Below are 19,395 nucleotides of genomic sequence, written 5' to 3'. Positions count from 1 at the left end.
AGAGAAAGAAAGAGTCCCAAGCAGACTCTGCACTGAGCACAGAGCGCCATGCAGGACTTGTTTTCACAACCCCAAGATCATGACCTCAGCTAAAGCCGAGTCAGCTGTGCAACCAACTTTGCCACCCAGGCATCCCCAGTAGTGATAGTCTTAAAATTATGTTGGTACAATAGAACAAGTTAAATTTTATGTTAATTTTTATGTAGAGATTTAAAGCTTCTATAGGAACACCTAAATTCTGATGAATTGACATTTTTTCTATGGGTGGTGTTATGTGTCTTTGTATAAGGTAAATAAGTGATTTTTCTCACTAACCTATTGTATTTTCTAATTCCTACTTTTTGATAGTATTAGCAGGAATGGTCTTTTATTATTATAATTTTAAATCATTATAATTTAATTTTTTAAGAAAGCTATTAATGTCCGTCTAACAACTTGACATAAAAGCTTTTTCAGTAAGGCAGCATTAGAGTGCTAATATATCACACATACCTGAATACGGTGCTTATTTAACTTGCCTTGTGTGTCATCTCCATGTTAATGGGATAAGTTACAGTGTTTTCTTTTCTGACTCATTTACTGAGTGAAGGCCAAAAGAACTGTACATTATTTTATGAATAGAATCATGAGAGACAGTTATCTTCTTCAAGAGATAGCAAGCCTTTGACCTTTGAAAAGAACTGTTACATTGAAAGCTTTGATATTTTGTGCTGACAGTAGCTGGCCTTGAGGGGGAATTGTTTTCCCATTCCCAGAAGACTGTAACTCATAAAAGGTATTGCTGAATATGGACATAAAGTACATTTCAAGTTGATAATATAGGGGTTTTATAACATTGTATTTTTATCTGGTAAATACTCCCTGAATATCAACTTAAAAAGGAATCGTTAGGTCTGTGGGAAATTAGGACCTTTTTTGGACTGGTGTGATTTAAAATCCTAATGTAACTCTCTTAGGTGATTCTAACTTCTCAGTAGGTTCCTGGAACTTTAAAATGGACTCATTAGATGAGCCTGATTTAAGAGTATTTTGAAGCATTTAAAAAAAAAAACAACTTCTTGTTTCTTTTAAACACGTAGGCTATGTTCAGAGTCCTTGGATTCTGCTTTAAATGTTCTGGCTCGAGCTTTGGAAAACAATAAAGACAATCCAGAAATTTGGTGCCATTACCTCAGATTGTTCTCCAAAAGAGGAACCAAGGAAGAAGTGCAGGAAATGTGTGAAACAGCTGTTGAATATGCTCCTGATTATCAGAGTTTTTGGACTGTGAGTAGAAAAAGATAATAGTTCTCTGTGTGTGTCTGTGTGTGTGTATCTGTGTGTTGATAATTCTTTGGATCATCTTAAAAATTAATATGTAGCTTAATAAAGTAATATGCTTTATCTGCATGTAGATATTATAACTTTTTATTGTCCCATAACCTCAGAACCACTCCTGGGTCAGGTTTAAATTTAGAATAAACAAGAGGAAAATATTTAGTGAAGAAGTAAATTTTCTTGTTGTTTACTAAATCAGTAAGGAAAAAATATACACTTTTTTTTCTTAATATTTTATTTATTTATTCATGAGAAAAATAGACAGGCAGAGGGAGAAACAGGCTTCATGTAGGGAGCCTGATGTGGGACTCCATCCTGGGTCTCCAGGATCACGCCCTGGGCTGAAGGTGGCGCTAAACCGCTGAGCCACCTGGGCTGCCCAAAATACACACATTTTAAAACATTTACACTTAGCTATTCATAGGCAGTTTTACTTTAGGCAAAAGTTATGTGAAAAAAAAAAAATTTTTTTTTTTTTGCAAAGCACCTGAAAAACAATTTTAAAAAATTTCTTCTATTTATGTAACATTTTCATGAATGCCAAGAAACATTTTGATATTTGTATTATCCTCATTACTTACGAAAATAATCTTAATCTATAATTCATGGTAATATTGAACTTTGCCAAGATACAAAGATTTAGTGAGAAAATGGTTTCTTTATTTTCTGAGTCAATGAGATGTTTCCTACCCATGCTTAAAATTATAATGAATCCACTTGTAAAATATTCATTAATATCTGAACTTTTGCCAGCTGGATTCAGCAGTCATAAGATTTTGCAATCTGTTACTGTCAGATCTGTCACTTACTTGCTAACTGAAATTCAGAACAGATCCATCTGGATGACATGGTATTCCTTACTGAATGAACTTGGCCACTCTTACTCCTAACTCAGGTACTGAAGTGAAAGATGCTTGATTTTTGACCTGGAGTCTTGTGCCAAAGTTAATGCTACTGATCATCATAAGATTTTTATAGGGTGTGATATTTTTCCTTAGAGTTATTTGGTCTTTAAAGGGCCTCTTAATTTCTTTTTAATTATTTCGCCACATATGTATGATAATGAATGCCTGTTCTCAAAATTTGTATACAGTCATAAACCTTTAGCACATTGTACGTAACCAAAGACCTGAACTTTTGTAAACTTTTTCTTTTAATAATAAATTTATTTTTTATTGGTGTTCAATTTGCCAACATACAGAATAACACCCAGTGCTCATCCCGTCAAGTGCCCCCCTCAGATAGTCTTTCCTCCTTTATCGAATATTAGTTGACCATAAAGTTCAGGGTCTACTTCTGGGTTCTCTATTCTGTTCATTGATCTATGTGTCTGTTTTTGTGCCAGTACCACACTGTCTTGATGACCACAGCTTTGTAGTACAACCTGAAATCTGGCATTGTGATGCCCCCAGATATGGTTTTCTTTTTTAAAATTTCCCTGGCTATTCGGGGTCTTTTCTGATTCCACACAAATCTTAAAATAATTTGTTCTAACTCTCTGAAGAAAGTCCATGGTATTTTGATAGGGATTGCATTAAACGTGTAAATTGCCCTGGGTAACATTGACATTTTCACAATATTAATTCTGCCAATCCATGAGCATGGAATATTTTTCCATCTCTTTGTGTCTTCCTCAATTTCTTTCAGAAGTGTTCTATAGTTTTTAGGGTATAGGTCCTTTACCTCTTTGGTTAGGTTTATTCCTAGGTATCTTATGCTTTTGGGTGCAATTGTAAATGGGATTGACTCCTTAATTTCTCTTTCTTCAGTCTCAGTGTATAGAAATGCCATTGATTTCTGGGCATTGATTTTGTATCCTGCCATGCTGCCAAATTGCTGTATGAGTTCTAGCAATCTTGGGGTGGAGGCTTTTGGGTTTTCTATGTAGAGTATCATGTCATCGGCGAAGAGGGAGAGTTTGACTTCTTCTTTGCCAATTTGAATGCCTTTAATGTCTTTTTGTTGTCTGATTGCTGAGGCTAGGACTTCCAGTACTATGTTGAATAGGAGTGGTGAGAGTGGACATCCCTGTCTTGTTCCTGATCTTAGGGGAAAGGCTCCCAGTGCTTCCCCATTGAGAATGATATTTGCTGTGGGCTTTTCGTGGATGGCTTTTAAGATGTCGAGGAATGTTCCCTCTATCCCTACGCTCTGAAGAGTTTTGATCAGGAATGGATGCTGTATTTTGTCAAATGCTTGAACTTTTGTAATCTATCATGGTCTTACTGCCATTTACTTGTTGATTCAAGGAAAGGAGAGATGAAGTTAATTCAGTGGTGATTCTAAGAGTACATCTGTATTGTTTTAGTTTTCATTTGATTCCACTTTGCAACTTGTAGAAAGGGAAATCTAGATTATAATACTGGAAGTTGGGGGGTGCTGTTCTGTTTTTTTCTTGTTTTATTTTAAGTGAGCTCTGTGCCCAACGTGGGGTTTGAACTCAGGATCCTAAGATGAGGAGTTGCAAGGTCTACTGACTGAGCCAGACAGATGCCCCAGGAAGATGGGTTTATATATATTTATAATTAATCCATTTTGCAGAAATTGAAGATTTAATATAACATCTTATGAAATGTAGAAAATCTGTAGCTTTACAGTTTTGTTTTGTTTTACAAAATGTAATTATATGAAACCTCTCTGGGTAGTTTCTGCACCTAGAAAGCACATTTGAAGAAAAGGATTATGTATGTGAAAGGATGGTGGAGTTCCTCATGGGAGCAGCCAAGCAGGAAGCATCAGATGTTCTGTCCTTTCAGCTCTTAGAGGCTCTCTTGTTTAGAGTTCAGCTGCACATATTTACTGGAAGATGCCAGAGTGCACTTGCAGTTTTACAGGTAAACATTTATTACAGCTTTTAGTTATACTTTATAGAGAATTTTTTAAAGGTCTAAAACATTATAGGTTAGCATTATTTCATAAGAACACAGACTTTAGATTTGAATCCTGGTTTTGCCACTTACCAGTAAGTTGTGTAAAGTTATGACTGTTGCCTCATTTGCTTAATGGGGATAATGCCTTTTTAAGAGTGCTAATGAGGTTTAAATGAAAATAATGTATGCTGTGTACCTATCAGAATAAAACTTCAATATTCAGACAATAAGGAGGAAAGAAATTAGTCCATAGTGAAAATCTCCTCTATGGGTATGGTGGGGTTTCTTTGTTGTTTAGTTTTCTTTTTATCTTACTAGACCTTCAATGTCAAGACACTTAAAATGTACAAATAAATTGAATCTTTTTTCATAAATTATAAACCTTAGCACAGTAAAAATCTGGTATTAACATCTTGCTTTATTTTCATTAAAAAAAATTGGTGACTATCAATATTTTGACTTAGGTATTTAAGAACTACTCCAAAGAAATATGACACTTGTATACTTCTTTGCCTTTACATTTGAATCTTAATAGGAATAGGAGTTATTATTTTAAAAAACACAGATAATTTTTTTCATTTTACCTAGAATGCTTTGAAATCAGCTAATGGTGGAATAGTAGCTGAATACCTTAAAACAGGCGATCGATGTTTGGCATGGCTGGCCTACATACATCTTATTGAGTTCAACGTCCTCCCTTCAAAATTTTATGATCCGTCTAATGCCAATCCTTCAAGAATTGTTAACACAGAATCATTTGTAATGCCATGGCAAGCAGTTCAAGATGTAAAGACTAATCCTGACATGTTACTAGCAGTTTTTGAAGGTAAGATAAATGTTTATAAGTTATATAGAACGTCAGCTTATCCCTTTATAAGTCTTCATAATTAATAGGAACAAATTTGTATGTATATGTTTCACAAATATGTATGTATAGTTTCACACTTTGTTATATTAATGCTTAGAAGATTACGCATTGAAAAAAAAAAGATGGTTAGGAATTGAATCGCGTAAGATAGACCTTTGGCGTATATGAAAGCCAGGAACTACATTACATAATTTTTCTGATTATAGCAAAAGAGATCAGCTAAATATGTAGATAATAGAGATTATATAGGTTTATTGAGTTGACTGAATTAGAGAACCAGGTAATTTTTTTAAAGTAGTCCATCAAGGTGAAAGAAGAGAGTATTTTTTCAGGTAACTATGGAAAACAGTAAGATATAAAAGCCTATTTCCTCCTGGTAGGAAGTATATAGCATAATCAGAAGATAAAATCTATGCATTTGATATAATTATTAAATGTATGAGGCCATGTAACTGTGTATTGGTATGTAGTCTAAATTCTGTGCTTACAGAAGAGACAAAGGTCTGTGATTTATAGAATTATACTGTACAGGTCATAAACCCAAAGCAAAGAGATTATTGTAGGTTGGCATGATGAAAGAAGTCTTCATAGAAGAATTAGGACTTGGAGCTGGACTTTGAAGCTTGACTCTGATGTGACATAGTTGGCTTCCTCAAAGATGTGACCCTTGTCTTATCTCTGTATTTCCCAAGGACATATAATGTCTGGCAGCTTACTAAGTACTTACTAAATATTTATTGAATAAACCAGCGAAGAAAGGAAGGAAAAGGAGGATATTCCTGTTAAGGGAGCTAAGTAAACAAAAAGCAACCTAGCAATTGGTGCAACAATGGATTTGAAGGGAGGATCCTTATCAAAGCGAGGGTTTATGTTGTAGAATAGTAGGAATTAAGCTCGGTAAGTGGAATAATATCACATTTTCAAGTACTTTGTAAGTGTGGTAGAGTTGATGACAGTGGTTCTTGAAGAAAGGAAGCATGTGCTGCAGAGGAATGATCCCAAAGGTACAAAAATAACGAGAAGCTGATGGCCAAAAGTGAAGCACAAAAAAAGTAACCTGGGAAAGAGGGAATATTAATTAGCAACATTTGAACTCACATAGAGATGTGGGGGACAGATTAAATGTCAGGGAAGAAGAGAAGAAATAGTCCAAGATGATTGAAAATGTATTGATTAAAAACAGGTAAATTTGGGAAGACTGATTTTGGTAGTAGGAATAGTATTTGTGAATGGTAGGTAATTGGTGGGACACTTGGGGGGCTCAGCGGTTAAGCACCTGCCTTCAGCCCAGGGCATGATCCTAGGGTCCTGGGATTGAGCCCCATATTGGGCTCCCTGCATGGAGCCTGCTTCTCCCTCTGCCTGTGTCTCTGCGTCTCTCTGTGCCTCTCACGAATAAATAAATAAAATCTTTTTTGAAAAAAGAGTAATTAATTGGTGGTCCAAGTGGAGATGCTTGTTGGCAGACGGAAATAAGGAAGTGGACCTTAAATGAATGATTATGGATAGAAAAATAGATTTGAAAGTTATTAACATAGGAGCTATTGTAGTGCTTTACAGTTTGTAATGTGCTTTTGCTGTAAATTATTTCATAGTTGAAGGAGTGAGATATTTTCTCTGAGGAAATGGGACATTTAAGAGTATAGCAGGGGGGATTCCCTGGATGGCGCAGTGGTTTGGTGCCTGCCTTTGGCCCAGGGTGTGATCCTGGAGACCCGGGATTGAATCCCACATCGGGCTCCCGGTGCATGGAGCCTGCTTCTCTCTCTGCCTATGTCTCTGCCTCTCTCTCTCCCTCTCTCTCTCTGTGACTATCATAAATAAATAAAAATTAAAAAAAAAAAAAAAGTATAGCAGGGGCAGCCTGGGTGGCTCAGCAGTTAAGCGCTGCCTTCAGCCTGGGGTGTGATCCTGGAGACCTGGGATTGAGTCCCACATAGGGCTCCCTGCATGGAGCCTGCTTCTCCCTCTGCCTGTGTCTCTGCCCCCCCCCCCCCTGTCTCATGAATAAATAAATAAAATCTTAAAAAAAAAAAAAAAAGAGTATAGCAGTAAGGAGTGAAAGAATAGTCCATGAATGAGACCAAGAAGACATGTAAATAAAGAAGAAATTGAAAAGAAGAACATTATCAAATGCTAATCAAATAAAACAAATGGAGAGATCGGCTTTTATGTTTATTTAGATGATTTTTATAAATGAACTTCAGAAGTGCATTTTCGGAATGACATTCACTTATAAACTGTAAATCCGGGATCTCTTGCTACCACTGAGCAAGGAGGAAATGGGTGACAGCTGTGCAAAGTGAAACAGTGACCCACTCTCTGAGACACAGAGTGGGGACTACAAGGGGAAAAGACCTGTTTTGAAGGAGTAAAGAAAGGATCTGGTGTAGGGGGAGACATTTAAATGGTTGTAGAACAGAGAGCAGCAGGGCCTGTTGAATTGGGTCAAGAAAGATGAAAAGATAATTTAAAAAAAAAGATAATTCGTTCTTTGATTTTTTTTTTTTAGATCAGTTTTAAGGAATTTAGATAAATGCAGACATAGTTTTTAAAGTGAAAACATTGAGATGTGCGAGAGCTCGTATCTAACGAATTGTTTTATTACCAGGAATATGAAGGTAAGAGATTGAGTTTTATGGAGTTTGGAGATATCTGAAAATACCTCCTTTAGGTAGTAATAAGCCAGGATTTCAGTAAAGGATAAGACGATGGTCCAACAAAAGAGTAAGCTGCTGTGTTTCGATGGTATCCCTCTCAGAATTTAAATAACAATCCATTCATTTTATGTTTGATTTCTGTTACTGTGATATTTTTGGATAGATGCCGTGAAAGCTTGCACAGATGAGAACCTTACGGTTGAGGAGAGAGTAGAGGTCTGTGTTCCACTTTACACAAACATGATTGCTCTGCACCAGCTTCTGGAGAGGTAAAACTTGATTGACAACCAGCAGTTATCCTTGTGTTAAAAATTGATTTTTTTCATATGTTTAGACATGTTTTTTTCTTATTAAGGTATGAGGCTGCAGTGGAGCTTTGTAAACGTTTATTGGAAACATGTCCCATGAACTGCCAATTGTTGGAAGCCCTTGTTGCTTTATATTTGCAAACAGATCAGCATGACAAAGCCAGGGGAGTATGGCTTACTGCATTTGAAAAAAATCCTCAGAACGCAGAGGTTTTTTATCATATGTGCAAATTCTTCATCTTACAAGTAAGAAAAAAAGCCTCATAATTCTTAAAGGTGTTTTTGTGTTTCACATTTTCTTTTTTACTTTTTTTTACATTTTCTTATTCTTTAAGATGTTTTAGGGATCAGCCTCTCCAGGAAGCTTTTCCTGGTCTTTTTCCCTTTGCAAACTGTGTTAGGTATTCTTTCTCTTTGCTAGAAATACTCTGCATAGTTCTATCATTGCACTTATTATATTGCTTTGTAGTTTTGTTTCTTGCTGCTTTATATACTATACTAAGGACTCTTTGAGGGCAAGGACCATGTCTTAATCAGATTTAGAGCCCCCAACACACTTAGTACCGGTGCTAAACATGCAATAGAAGTTTTTTGGACAGTTGGTAGTCGTGGTATATTGGGTGTTAAGCTGTTTAATGGTTGGTTGCATTTAATTGGAGATCAGAATATAGAAGTTATCTCTACCCCCACCTACTCAAAAAACTTAATGTAATCGGTGGGGGCGGTTAAGGGCTTTTTTTCCTTCCTTGACAGATGTAATTAAACATTCTAAGTCTAATGTGTATCCTTCCTTCCTCTTTTAAAAATAGAATCAAGGAGATAATCTTCTTCCATTTTTGGGGAAATTTATCGCATCCTTCTTTAAACCTGGGTTTGAGAAGTATAATAACTTGGATCTGTTTCGGTAAGTTTGTTGAACCCTTGATTTTATAGAAGAAAAAGATAATATAATTTAGTGGAAAGTTGACAGATTTTTTTTTTTTTTGTGGGTTAATTACATTTTAGACTAATTGAAAAAAATCCTTGAATACTTTTACATAACTGTTATGAGGGCAGTAGAATTGAATAAAAACAGAAAAGATGTAATATACTTTGCATTCTTTGGATGAAAGACTAACAAAGGAAGGTTTATATTAATAGTGACTCATTTTGCTTTTAATTCATTGTTATTGTTAACTTAGCACTTAATACTATAGCAACTATAGTACTTAATACTATCTGAGATTGCCTCAGATAATTCTCATACGTTTTGAAAAAATGAATTTTAATTTATTTGATTGGTGATCTCAAATGGATATAAATAATAAACCTTTTACTTTAAGTCTAAAGAGAACTGCTCTAACCTCTGAAGTACAGAGTGAAAAGTTTTTAAAGTCTTTTCTCAAGCATCACTTTCTCAGTAACTTATGTAGAGCTCTGTATTTACTGCAAGAGGCTGCAGGAAATCATAAGGAATTATTTTGGCCTGGCGAGGTGGAGGGGCGGGGCCGGCCTGTCTTCCCTCCTTCCTCCTCATCTCTCTCTAGGGATCAGCAAACTTTCACTTAAGGGCCATATAGTAAATGTTTTAGGCTTGCAAGTCATGTGGTCTATCACTACTCGTCACCTGTGCTGTTTTAGGGAAAAAGTAGTCATAGACAACATGTAAATGAATGAGCACGGCTGTATTCTAATAAAACCTAATTTACAAAAGTAGGTATAATCTCCTGATCCCAAGTAAAACAGCATGAAAGGAAAATACTTTTATTTTTTGTTATGAAGAACTGAGAGAAGGAAGGCCTAAGATACCTGGGTGGCTCATTCAGTTAAGCATCTGCTTTCAGCTCCGGTCCGGATCCCAGAGTTCCAGGATTGAGCCCCGCTTCGGGTTCCCTACTGCTTCTCCCTCTACTCCTCCCCAACTTGTGTTCGCTCTCTCGCTCACTCCCTTTCTCTCTCAAATAAATTAATTAAATATTCTTAAAAAAGTAAAAACATTTTAAGAAAGGAAGGAAGGTCTGTAAGGTGAAAATCTCCTAAAATTTTTTTGTTGTAGACAATAGCACAGATAAGATTTTGGTTTTACATATGCAAGTCTAATGCTTACATATATTTTTCTTAGGTGCTCTCTGCCTATCCTACAGTGTAGCTGTAGCAGTATTATATAAAAACATATTTTTTAAAAACCATATTTTTAAAAAGTAACCCATGTTTTGTTAATTTGGTGGTCTGTCTACCCTAGAATATTTTGTGAACATTCCAGTCTTATTTGAGATTTGGCAAAAGTTGGGGTCACTATTCTTTCCTAGACTTGAGTCTGTATGTCTGCTTTATGGTAACCAGTTTATTGACATAGTGATTTTAGTAGTTTCTGAAATTCTTTCTGCTGTTACATCTAGAATAATACCTTACAGTTATAAAAGAATTATTTAAAATACAAATTAATGGAGAAGAATTAAACTATTCTATAAGGAACTTAGAGATTGTTCAGCTTTCCCATGCTTTTTTTTTTTTTTTTAAAGATTTATTTATTTATTCATGATAGACATAGAGAAAGAGAGAGAGAGAGAGGCAGAGACACAGGAGGAGGGAGAAGCAGGCTCCATGCAGGGAGCCCGATACGGGACTCAATCCCGGGACTTCAGGATCGCACCCTGGGCCAAAGGCAGGCGCTAAACCGCTGAGCCACCCGGGGATCCCCGCTTTGTCCATGTTTAAGTTAGAGTTTTTTAATGTCTCAAATTTGTGCGTAGGACAGACCCTAAACTGAACTTTTTACAGATTTGCTGGCTCTGGTCTTCCCTTGGGCATGGAGGTACTTGGTTTAGTTGCCAGTTTCTAGTGGTAGCTAACCAAAGATCTTCAGATCTTCTTGATGTCAGCTTTAATGAAGCAGACTGTCGATAAACATTTTGAAATGGGCTGCCTCTAAATAATCTTCCCAGTGTTTACTAAGTCCCCTTGCTTTTTTAAATTTTCCATGGGAATAGTCATAATTCACAGTATACCAAGAGTTACAAGAAAAGAGTATCTTGTGTTTAGTTTATTTAAACTGAAGACCTTATTTACACAGAGTATACATTTTCTGTTAATTTAAGAAATCTTTTTAAAGTCAATTATTAGGAAAATGGCAGTAGGTGAGAGAATTTAAATTTATAAATGTAGCCAGATCATCAATGGGATAAGTCAGTGCTCTTGCTAGGTTCAATATTTTTTTTCCACTTTACGAGTAGAAACTGTAAAGCAAAATGCTTAGAATATCCTATATATTATAATATTTACCTAGAGTTGGATCTTGTCATTTCCCTTTCTATGTAACATTTACTATAAAGACAGAGGGCATGTGTGGGGGCTCAGGTGGCTGAGCATCTGGCTCTTCATTTCAGCTCACTTCATGTTCTCAGGGTTGTGAGATCAGGCTCTGCATTGGTCTCCGTGCTCAGCGGGGAGTCTGCTGCTCTCCTTTTCCCTCTGCTGTCTCCCCCTCACCCCCCTCCCACTCTCTCTCAAATAAAAAAAATTTTTTTTTTTTTTTTAAGAAAGAACTAGGTAAGGTAATTTTCATGCATTTCAAGTCCATTTGAAGATTAGTACATAGCCACAAAAGTTAACTTGGGGATTTCATTTTACTGAAGTTAACCTAGGGATGGAGTCTCACACAGATTACATTTGAAGGGATCTCTTCTTACATCAGCTTTCAGTTGACAAATCTAACATCTTTAGAAGTTAAGTGATTATCTCATGGTACTATAGCTAGTTATAGCCAAGTCTGCAAGGTGATAACCTGACTTCTAGATGTCCCATTTCTTCTCTTGCTTATGGTTCCTCCTGCCCTCTGCTACCATACAGCTTCTCTAATCCATTAAAACCTAATTCCTTGAAATAATTTTTAGATCCAAGAGATCAGTGTGTTTCCTTTAAACACACTGTCCCTGCAGATGTTAGTAAATGTTGTACACACAGATTCAGATATATTGGGGGAGAAACCTCAATTAGTGAGTCAAATAGATTCTTCACTGATTGACTTCAGTACAGCCTTTAATATCCTATTAAATATCCTAATGTGGCTTTTTAAGAGAGGGCTGTAAATTTCAGTATTTCCCAGTCTTATTTGCTCACAGACCTCAGACCTCTTTTGACCAGTGCCTTATGGACCATTTGTTACAGAATACACTATGATATCCTATCTAAAATGAAACCTGCAATAGTACATTATTTGTATGTATGTATATGAGAAAGAGACTGTTTTCAGATGTCAAGTTTTGTAATTCTTAAAAAAGAATTTTTTTTCTTTACAAGTATAGATTTTGTGGGAGGATTTTAGAGACATGGTAATCCCATTTGTCCTGTTTTTCATTAGATTTAATTAGATGATTAATTTGGGGGCTAGAATAAATTCATTTTAAAGAGGAGTTACTCATGTGGGTATAAAATAGACTATGTAAATTCTAGAGATGTGACCAAACCAGTATGGTATACATGTGAAAATAAAGTTTCAAGACTACAAAAATACTTCAAAGAGAGTTAAGTTGAAGCAGAAGTGTTTTTGTTTTGTTTTGATTTGGTTTGGTTTCGTGAGTATTAGTAATCCATGTGTGCATAGGCATAATTTCAAACAGAGGTTTGTTGGTTTCTTATTTTTTTCAGGTATCTTTTAAATATCCCAGGACCACTTGACATTCCAGCCCGTTTATGTAAAGGGAATTTTGATGATGAGATGTTTAACTACCAAGTTCCTTATTTATGGCTGATTTACTGGTGAGACATTAGAGAGAAATATTGCATATTAGACTTGCCTTTGTTATTACTGAATTACACTGTATTAAAATTAATTTGGTGTTAAAGTCATTGAAGCAAAATTGAAGGGATGCTAAGGTTTATACATTATTAAAGAAGAAACATCAAAAGAAGGATTCCATTGTAATAATATCTGTAATGTTTAAAATAATACTTTTTCATTCCTTTACCTAATCTAATTGAGTTGTAGACATACAATGTTTTCCTTCATTTTTTAAACAGCCTTTGTCATCCTCTTCAATCAAGTATTAAAGAGACAGTGGAGGCATATGAGGCAGCATTAGGGGTGGCCATGAGATCTGATATAGTGCAGAAGATTTGGATGGAGTAAGTTTAGTTCATCTTAATAAGAATGGGATTTGGAATAAGGGGATATGGTGGGGAAAGGGGTGATCAGTTTTCTCAGTGAGAGAAACACTGCCTTAATTATAATATTTTTCTTTTGGCAGTTATCTTGTCTTTGCCAATAATAGAGCTGCTGGATCCAGAAACAAAGTCCAAGAATTCAAATTTTTTACTGATTTAGTGAATAGATGTTTGGTTACAGTCCCTGCCCGATACCCCATTCCTTTTAGCAGTGCTGATTACTGGTCCAACTATGAATTTCATAATAGGGTAAGAACTTAAAAACTTTTTTTTCTTTAGCTATTTGTATAAAAGAAGGGGGCTTAAAAAAATGACAGCAAATCTCTTGTTTGATGTCAGTAGAGCTTTTCTTAGGATCACTTTCCTAGCATTTACTGTTATTCTTGACCATGTTTCCTTCTTATGTCTTAAATCTAGGAACAGAGCCCTTTAAGATAAAATGTGCATATTGATTGTTATATTTAAGAAAATCTAACATTGAAGAGATGTTAAGGTTTAATACATATTAAAGAAGAAAGATTAAAAGAAGTAATTAAAATGATACCTGTAATGTTTGCTTGATTAGTTGGAAATTTTACTGAATGAAAAATACCATAATATACAGTGTACCTACTGTTTTTAGTTACTATTTGTCAATTGAATATTAGCTATAAGTAGAGCATAAAAATGCTGAAATTACATGCTGTTTAGAATTTTAATAGTAGAATGACTAATATATTTATAAGGTTATTTTCTTATAGGAAAGGAAGCAGAGGTTTGTTTTAGTTTATTTTTCAGAGACTCCTTTCATTCAGTACAATGTAGTCTAAAAGCTCCTATTAAAGCTCCATGTAGACTAAAACATATATGTATTTTATTTTTTGGTGGGATGGTTTTGTTGCTAATCGGGATAACCAATTATTATGCTTTGTACTTCTATGCCATTCTTTATCCCAGGATCTCAAACCACTTTATGGACATTAAGTCATTTACACACGGGCATTCCATGAGCAAGATGTGGCAGGTATTATTAGTCCTATGACTTGCCCAGCTATACAGCAAGTAAAGGTAGACTCAGGAATGTAAACCCGGACTCCTGGCTTCTTGTCAGTGTTCTCAGTCCATGGCTGTCATCACTAGATCATATTTCCTAATTCATATTTGGAAAGTCACTAATATAATTAATGGTAGGAACTGTAACTCACAGCATCATACATTATTATAATTTATACATTCATGTCTTAAAGACCATTTTGGTTTTCTCATTAAAACACATAGGTAATTGGATTTCACATTTTGTTGCATTCATTTTCCCCCCTCAACCTTTACAGGTTATTTTCTTTTATTTGAGCTGTGTTCCAAAGACTCAGCATTCCAAAACCTTGGAACGGTTTTGCTCAATTATGCCAACTAATTCTGGACTTGCACTGAGGTAAGAAAAAATAAAATTATTTTTGGTCTCAGCTTAATAGTATATAGCTCTTCATATAAAATTATTCTTAAAAACTTGATAAGAATAGTCTTTTCTTTAGTATTTTCTCATTGATACATACTACTTTAATTTCAGAATTGTTAAGCAATATACAGCTATTCATGTAAAAGTCAGTGTAAAAATCTGGTCACTTTAGAAAACTACAGGTTATAAGAGGCATACAATTCAAGTAAAATTCATCTGTGTTCCCTCAGCACATGCCATCTGTCCTCAGCACATGCATTAGTAGCAAGAAGCATGTTTTACACAGCAAAGGAATATTACTTAAAAGGTTTGTAAAGTGTTAACAGAGATAGCAGCCAACTATATATATTTTGGTTACTATGACTTGTTTTCATATAGGTCAGTTGCTTTCAGGTAATAGCATGCATCAGAGTCTCCTGGGATGCTTATTTAAAATGTAGATTCCTGGGGGCACCTGGCTGGCTCAGTCAGTAGAGCATGTGACTCTTGATCCTCAGGGTTGTGAGTTGGGCATAGAGCCTACTTTAAAAATAAGTACTAAAATAAGTACTTTAAAAATAAATACTAAATAAAATGCAGATTCCTGAGCTGGAGCCCTCAAATCACATTTGAGAAACATTTATCTAGGGATTTTATACCTTGAATGAGAGGGAGATTTCTGAGCATTTCTTTGTAGTTTCCCTGCTCTAACAGAGTAAACTTATTCTCACCCCCAAGAATTGTGCATTTTAATTCAGAATGGTACCCTCCATGGTAATATTTTGGCTTCTTCGTGTGCAGTCACTCCCACTGCATCAGTTGTCTTATGTTTCTAAGTTTGTTTTGTGGATCAATAAGGTACCTAAAATACCAAATATTATGTTTATTTATATTCCACTTAACCATGTATGTGGGAAAATGGTATGAGATTGAAAAAAATGTAAAGGCCTAAGGCTATGACAAAAATAGTGTTTCATAATAAAAGTTCTTAGTAAGCGTCCCAGTCTACGGAAACTAATACAGAAATTTCTATTATAAAACATCACCTTTGGGGCACCTGGGTGGCTCAGTCTAGTTAAGTGTCTACCTTTGGCTCAGTTCATGATCCCAGGGTGGTGGGATCGAGTGCCTCGTCTGACTCCCTGCTACTTCTGTCCCCCCGCCCCTCACCCTGTTCATATGTATATATAATAAAATCTTTTTTTAAAAAAAATAAAGCATTATCTTTGGTAAAACATGAAAAATAGAAAATGTTATATTTTGACTAGTTTCTATTAGGACAGGCTTCTAGGAATACAGATAGGGTAATTGTTGGTTTTAATGGTTAAAGCTCCACTTGTTTTGGTAGTTATTTCCTTGTAGTTATCCCCCCTCCCCCAAATAGAGAACTTAATAATTAGTCACTGTACTTAGATTTTAATCCAATAAACATTCATATTTATATTTACTCTTTAATTAAAAAAATACAAGGAAATTACATTAATATATCAAGTCATTTTCAAAAATTTTGAGGAGGGAGCATGTGGAGTGAGTGCTTTATTAGGACTACGTAGGCCTATTTTGTTTGTTGAATATGGTAGGGGTCTTGACTGGGCATCTTGCTAGTTTGCCTATTCCTGTTCCAGGGCAATTTTTGTAAGAGACATTCTATAGTTACTTGCTGAGTAGCCTTGAGGGATTATAACTAATCAAAAATTATACCTCATCAAATATTCTGCTCATAGAGCACATTTGGGGTTCCCTACACTTGCAATGCTTTTGTTCATTTTCCTGAATGTACTTTGCAGGCTACTTCAACATGAATGGGAAGAAAGCAATGTTCAGATTCTGAAACTTCAAGCCAAGATGTTTACATATAATATTCCAACATGCCTGGCCACCTGGAAAATGTAATGCAGCAATCATGTACATGTTTTTATAGCTATTGCTTTTATTTGTAAGGTTTGCTCCAGACAGGTAAATCTGAAATGACATCTTTTTTTTTTTTTTTCCTGGACAGATCTCTGCTCTAATTTAGATTTATTTTGGCACTTGCTGAGGTTTTCTACGGAGAGTAAGGGAGTTCTTATTAACCATTGCTTCTAAAAGCAAAGTAGATGGAGTTCTATTTTTTTTTTTTTTTTGAAGCAGAACATTTAAATAACAGTACTGCTATAAAACAAATCTGTTACACACATTTTAAGACCATCTTTTTTTAAACGTGGGGTTTCCCCGTATTATAGTCTGGTGTCGTCTTTCTTTTAAAGGTATTATTAGTGCCAGGTGTTTCTACTATAATTACGAGTATTTTTAACGAACGTTATTTATGTTCAAAACACTGGTCTGCTTAATTCTTGTAAAGTTGATAAAAATTGTTGAATTTTTCTTTTCACTATAGGTTACCCTCCTTGGAAGTTTAGCCTGTTACTTTCAGGAAGTTTTGTACTCAGATTCATTCCCACAGTCAGCTTTCTGCCAGTGGTAGTGTCTCATCTCGTTCAAAAATATATAAATTTTTCTTTTCCCTTTTCTATATTCCTTTTTTTTCCCTTAGAGCCATTGCTGCTGAGATTGTTCTAAAGGGACAGAGAGAGGTAAGCTATGATTGACTTATCAGATGGGTCACTTTGTTTTTAAGCTGTTCGGCCCCTTTTGTTGTGTCCTCAGTTTAAAAGGATTAAAACCTAAACATTCACGTGCTAAGAGCTCTAAACGTTGGGAAACTTGAAAACCCAATGTAACCATTTTGTATATGATGAGGTCCCAGTGAAATAACTAGGATTATGAAGGTGTTTTTCATCATGTTTCCTGATGGAATTGTGTATATATCTATCTTATAGGTCCACCGTTTATATCAGAGAGCCTTACAGAAGTTACCTCTTTGTGCATCACTGTGGAAAGATGTAATGCTTTTTATCTTTTATTTCATCTTGAAGTTTTCCTATAAATTTTCTGCATGTGCCATATCCATTGATGTGGTGATGCTCAAAATCTAGCTAAGTCTTACTTCTGTGCTTCCCTGTCTTTTACAGCAACTCTTGTTTGAAGCATCAGAAGGAGGTAAAACTGATAACCTGAGAAAACTAGTTTCCAAGTGCCAAGAGATTGGAGTCAGCCTAAATGAGCTCTTAAATTTAAACAGTTACAAAACAGAAAGCAAGAATCACTGAACACTGGGTGCAGTCAGTTCTAAGTCCTTATAATAATTGCCAAAATTATTTGAATGATCCTTCAAGATTAGGCTGATCCCTGGCTAAGGTCTGCGTAAGGCAGACAAGCATTACTGATCATATCAAGTCCCCTACAATATCTATCCTCAAAACCGGAAGCAATGAACATGACCCTCTTCGGTTGGATAAATGAACTTCCTGTTTGGCCTACTTCTGGGCCCTGCCAGATTCTCATAACATCATGTACGTAAGTATAGTTCCTCAAAGTGACTGACATTTATTTTAATTTTGCTTTGTTTTTGTTTTTATTTTTTACTCCCCTCCCCCCCCCTTTCTTTATGTTGTGCTATTCCTGATTCACTTGACACTCTCTGATGCCTGAGAGATTCTTGTTTGGGATTTAATTTCCAGGGCTGTGTTTACAGTAAAAAGCAGGCAGTCCCTTTTAGTTCTTCTTCTTTAAACCTTTTGAGATTCTTCATTTCAGGATTTAAAACTTAAGCAGTCCACCTTAAGGAAAGTGTAACTGCCATGGCCACAAGTCTGCTAGTTGCACTTGAATGCTCTAACAGGGTTGTTTATTGCCCTTTCTACGTTCTGGACTCCTTGCCGAGACTGTTTAACTTGAAGATTAAAGAAACTATTGCAAATGCCAGTGCATCAGAACCTAAGAGTGGTCAAATATTATGTGCAATTTTTTTGTAAAGAAATTTTAATTTATAATAAAGTTTAACAGTTTAAAGAACAGTTAATATTTGAACTGCTTTGTACTGAAATACTACTTTGTAGTATTAAAATTGTTTATAAACAAAATATTTTTAATATAAGTTAACTTTTTAAAAAATGTTGCTGTCTTTATTCACTTTTCACACTGTGGTGGGAAAGGGTTGAAGTAGGAGATACGGATTTTTCACTGTAACTGTAGCCTAACCTGCTTTCCCATAAAAAAATTTCCAGTGATTTTTTTAATTTACCACAAGGTAGATTTTCTTTTGTTTTCAAGGCAGCGAACACATAGGTTTGCATTACCATTAAATTCCTCATTCTGACGACCCGATGTTTAGAAAGTATCTCCCAACTGTAGTTTGCTTAGTGCCATGCTTATGTTGAATATCAGTATGACCAAATATAAAGAAGACCTTGCAGTTTTTTTTCCCGGTCTGTAGTCGGTTATTTGCACCTGGTAGAAAATTGGTTAATCACACAGACACAGTTTCACAAATCTGGTTTTATAGCCACAATTTAATCTAACTGTTGGAGGCAGAACAGCAGCCCCCTTGAAGTAGTAGGCACATTTGTACATCTGTACATTCATGTAATTCTTAGTCAAAACAAAACCATGTTTTGAGGCCCCACTGTGTGCGCACTGGATGGTGCATATTTGGCTAGCAAGTGCTGTTGGTGATGTAAAGAATGAAACCTACTTGTCTAGTGTCTTTCATTAAATCAAAAAGAAGCTAATTGATTTTCCCTTAAATCAAAGAAATATGGGAGGAAGATCATATTCTTCCATTGTATGCATTTAACTGTTTAACCTTAAAGGTTTTCCTGCTGTTTTTTGAACACCATGTTAGGTCCTTAGAAAAAATTCTTTCAGTCTATTCCCTCATAGTATAACGGTTTTGTTAACTGAAATGTCTCAATAGATTTTTTTTTTTGAGACAGTG

The 19,395-nt window shown here is 35.4% G+C and overlaps 1 protein-coding gene across 1 annotated transcript in view; it reads left to right on the top strand.

Moving 5' to 3' along the window:
- The window catches only part of ZFC3H1 (zinc finger C3H1-type containing), a 57,280-nt gene extending 38,800 nt beyond the window's left edge, over positions 1–18,480 (top strand). The window contains exons 22-35 of the mRNA XM_072843278.1: positions 1,080–1,266; positions 3,963–4,151; positions 4,776–5,013; positions 7,879–7,984; positions 8,071–8,269; positions 8,833–8,927; positions 12,650–12,760; positions 13,022–13,126; positions 13,249–13,414; positions 14,476–14,576; positions 16,367–16,468; positions 17,113–17,152; positions 17,399–17,461; positions 17,591–18,480. Of these exons, the coding sequence (XP_072699379.1) occupies positions 1,080–1,266; positions 3,963–4,151; positions 4,776–5,013; positions 7,879–7,984; positions 8,071–8,269; positions 8,833–8,927; positions 12,650–12,760; positions 13,022–13,126; positions 13,249–13,414; positions 14,476–14,576; positions 16,367–16,468; positions 17,113–17,152; positions 17,399–17,461; positions 17,591–17,728 (1,840 nt within the window). The 3' untranslated portion in view covers positions 17,729–18,480. The remainder of the gene's footprint in view (positions 1–1,079; positions 1,267–3,962; positions 4,152–4,775; positions 5,014–7,878; positions 7,985–8,070; positions 8,270–8,832; positions 8,928–12,649; positions 12,761–13,021; positions 13,127–13,248; positions 13,415–14,475; positions 14,577–16,366; positions 16,469–17,112; positions 17,153–17,398; positions 17,462–17,590) is intronic.
- The last annotated feature ends 915 nt before the right edge of the window (positions 18,481–19,395 follow it).

Source organism: Canis lupus, chromosome 11 (assembly GCF_048164855.1).
Source record: "Canis lupus baileyi chromosome 11, mCanLup2.hap1, whole genome shotgun sequence".
NCBI lineage: Eukaryota > Metazoa > Chordata > Mammalia > Carnivora > Canidae > Canis > Canis lupus.
This window is presented reverse-complemented; position numbering and strand designations above follow the sequence as displayed.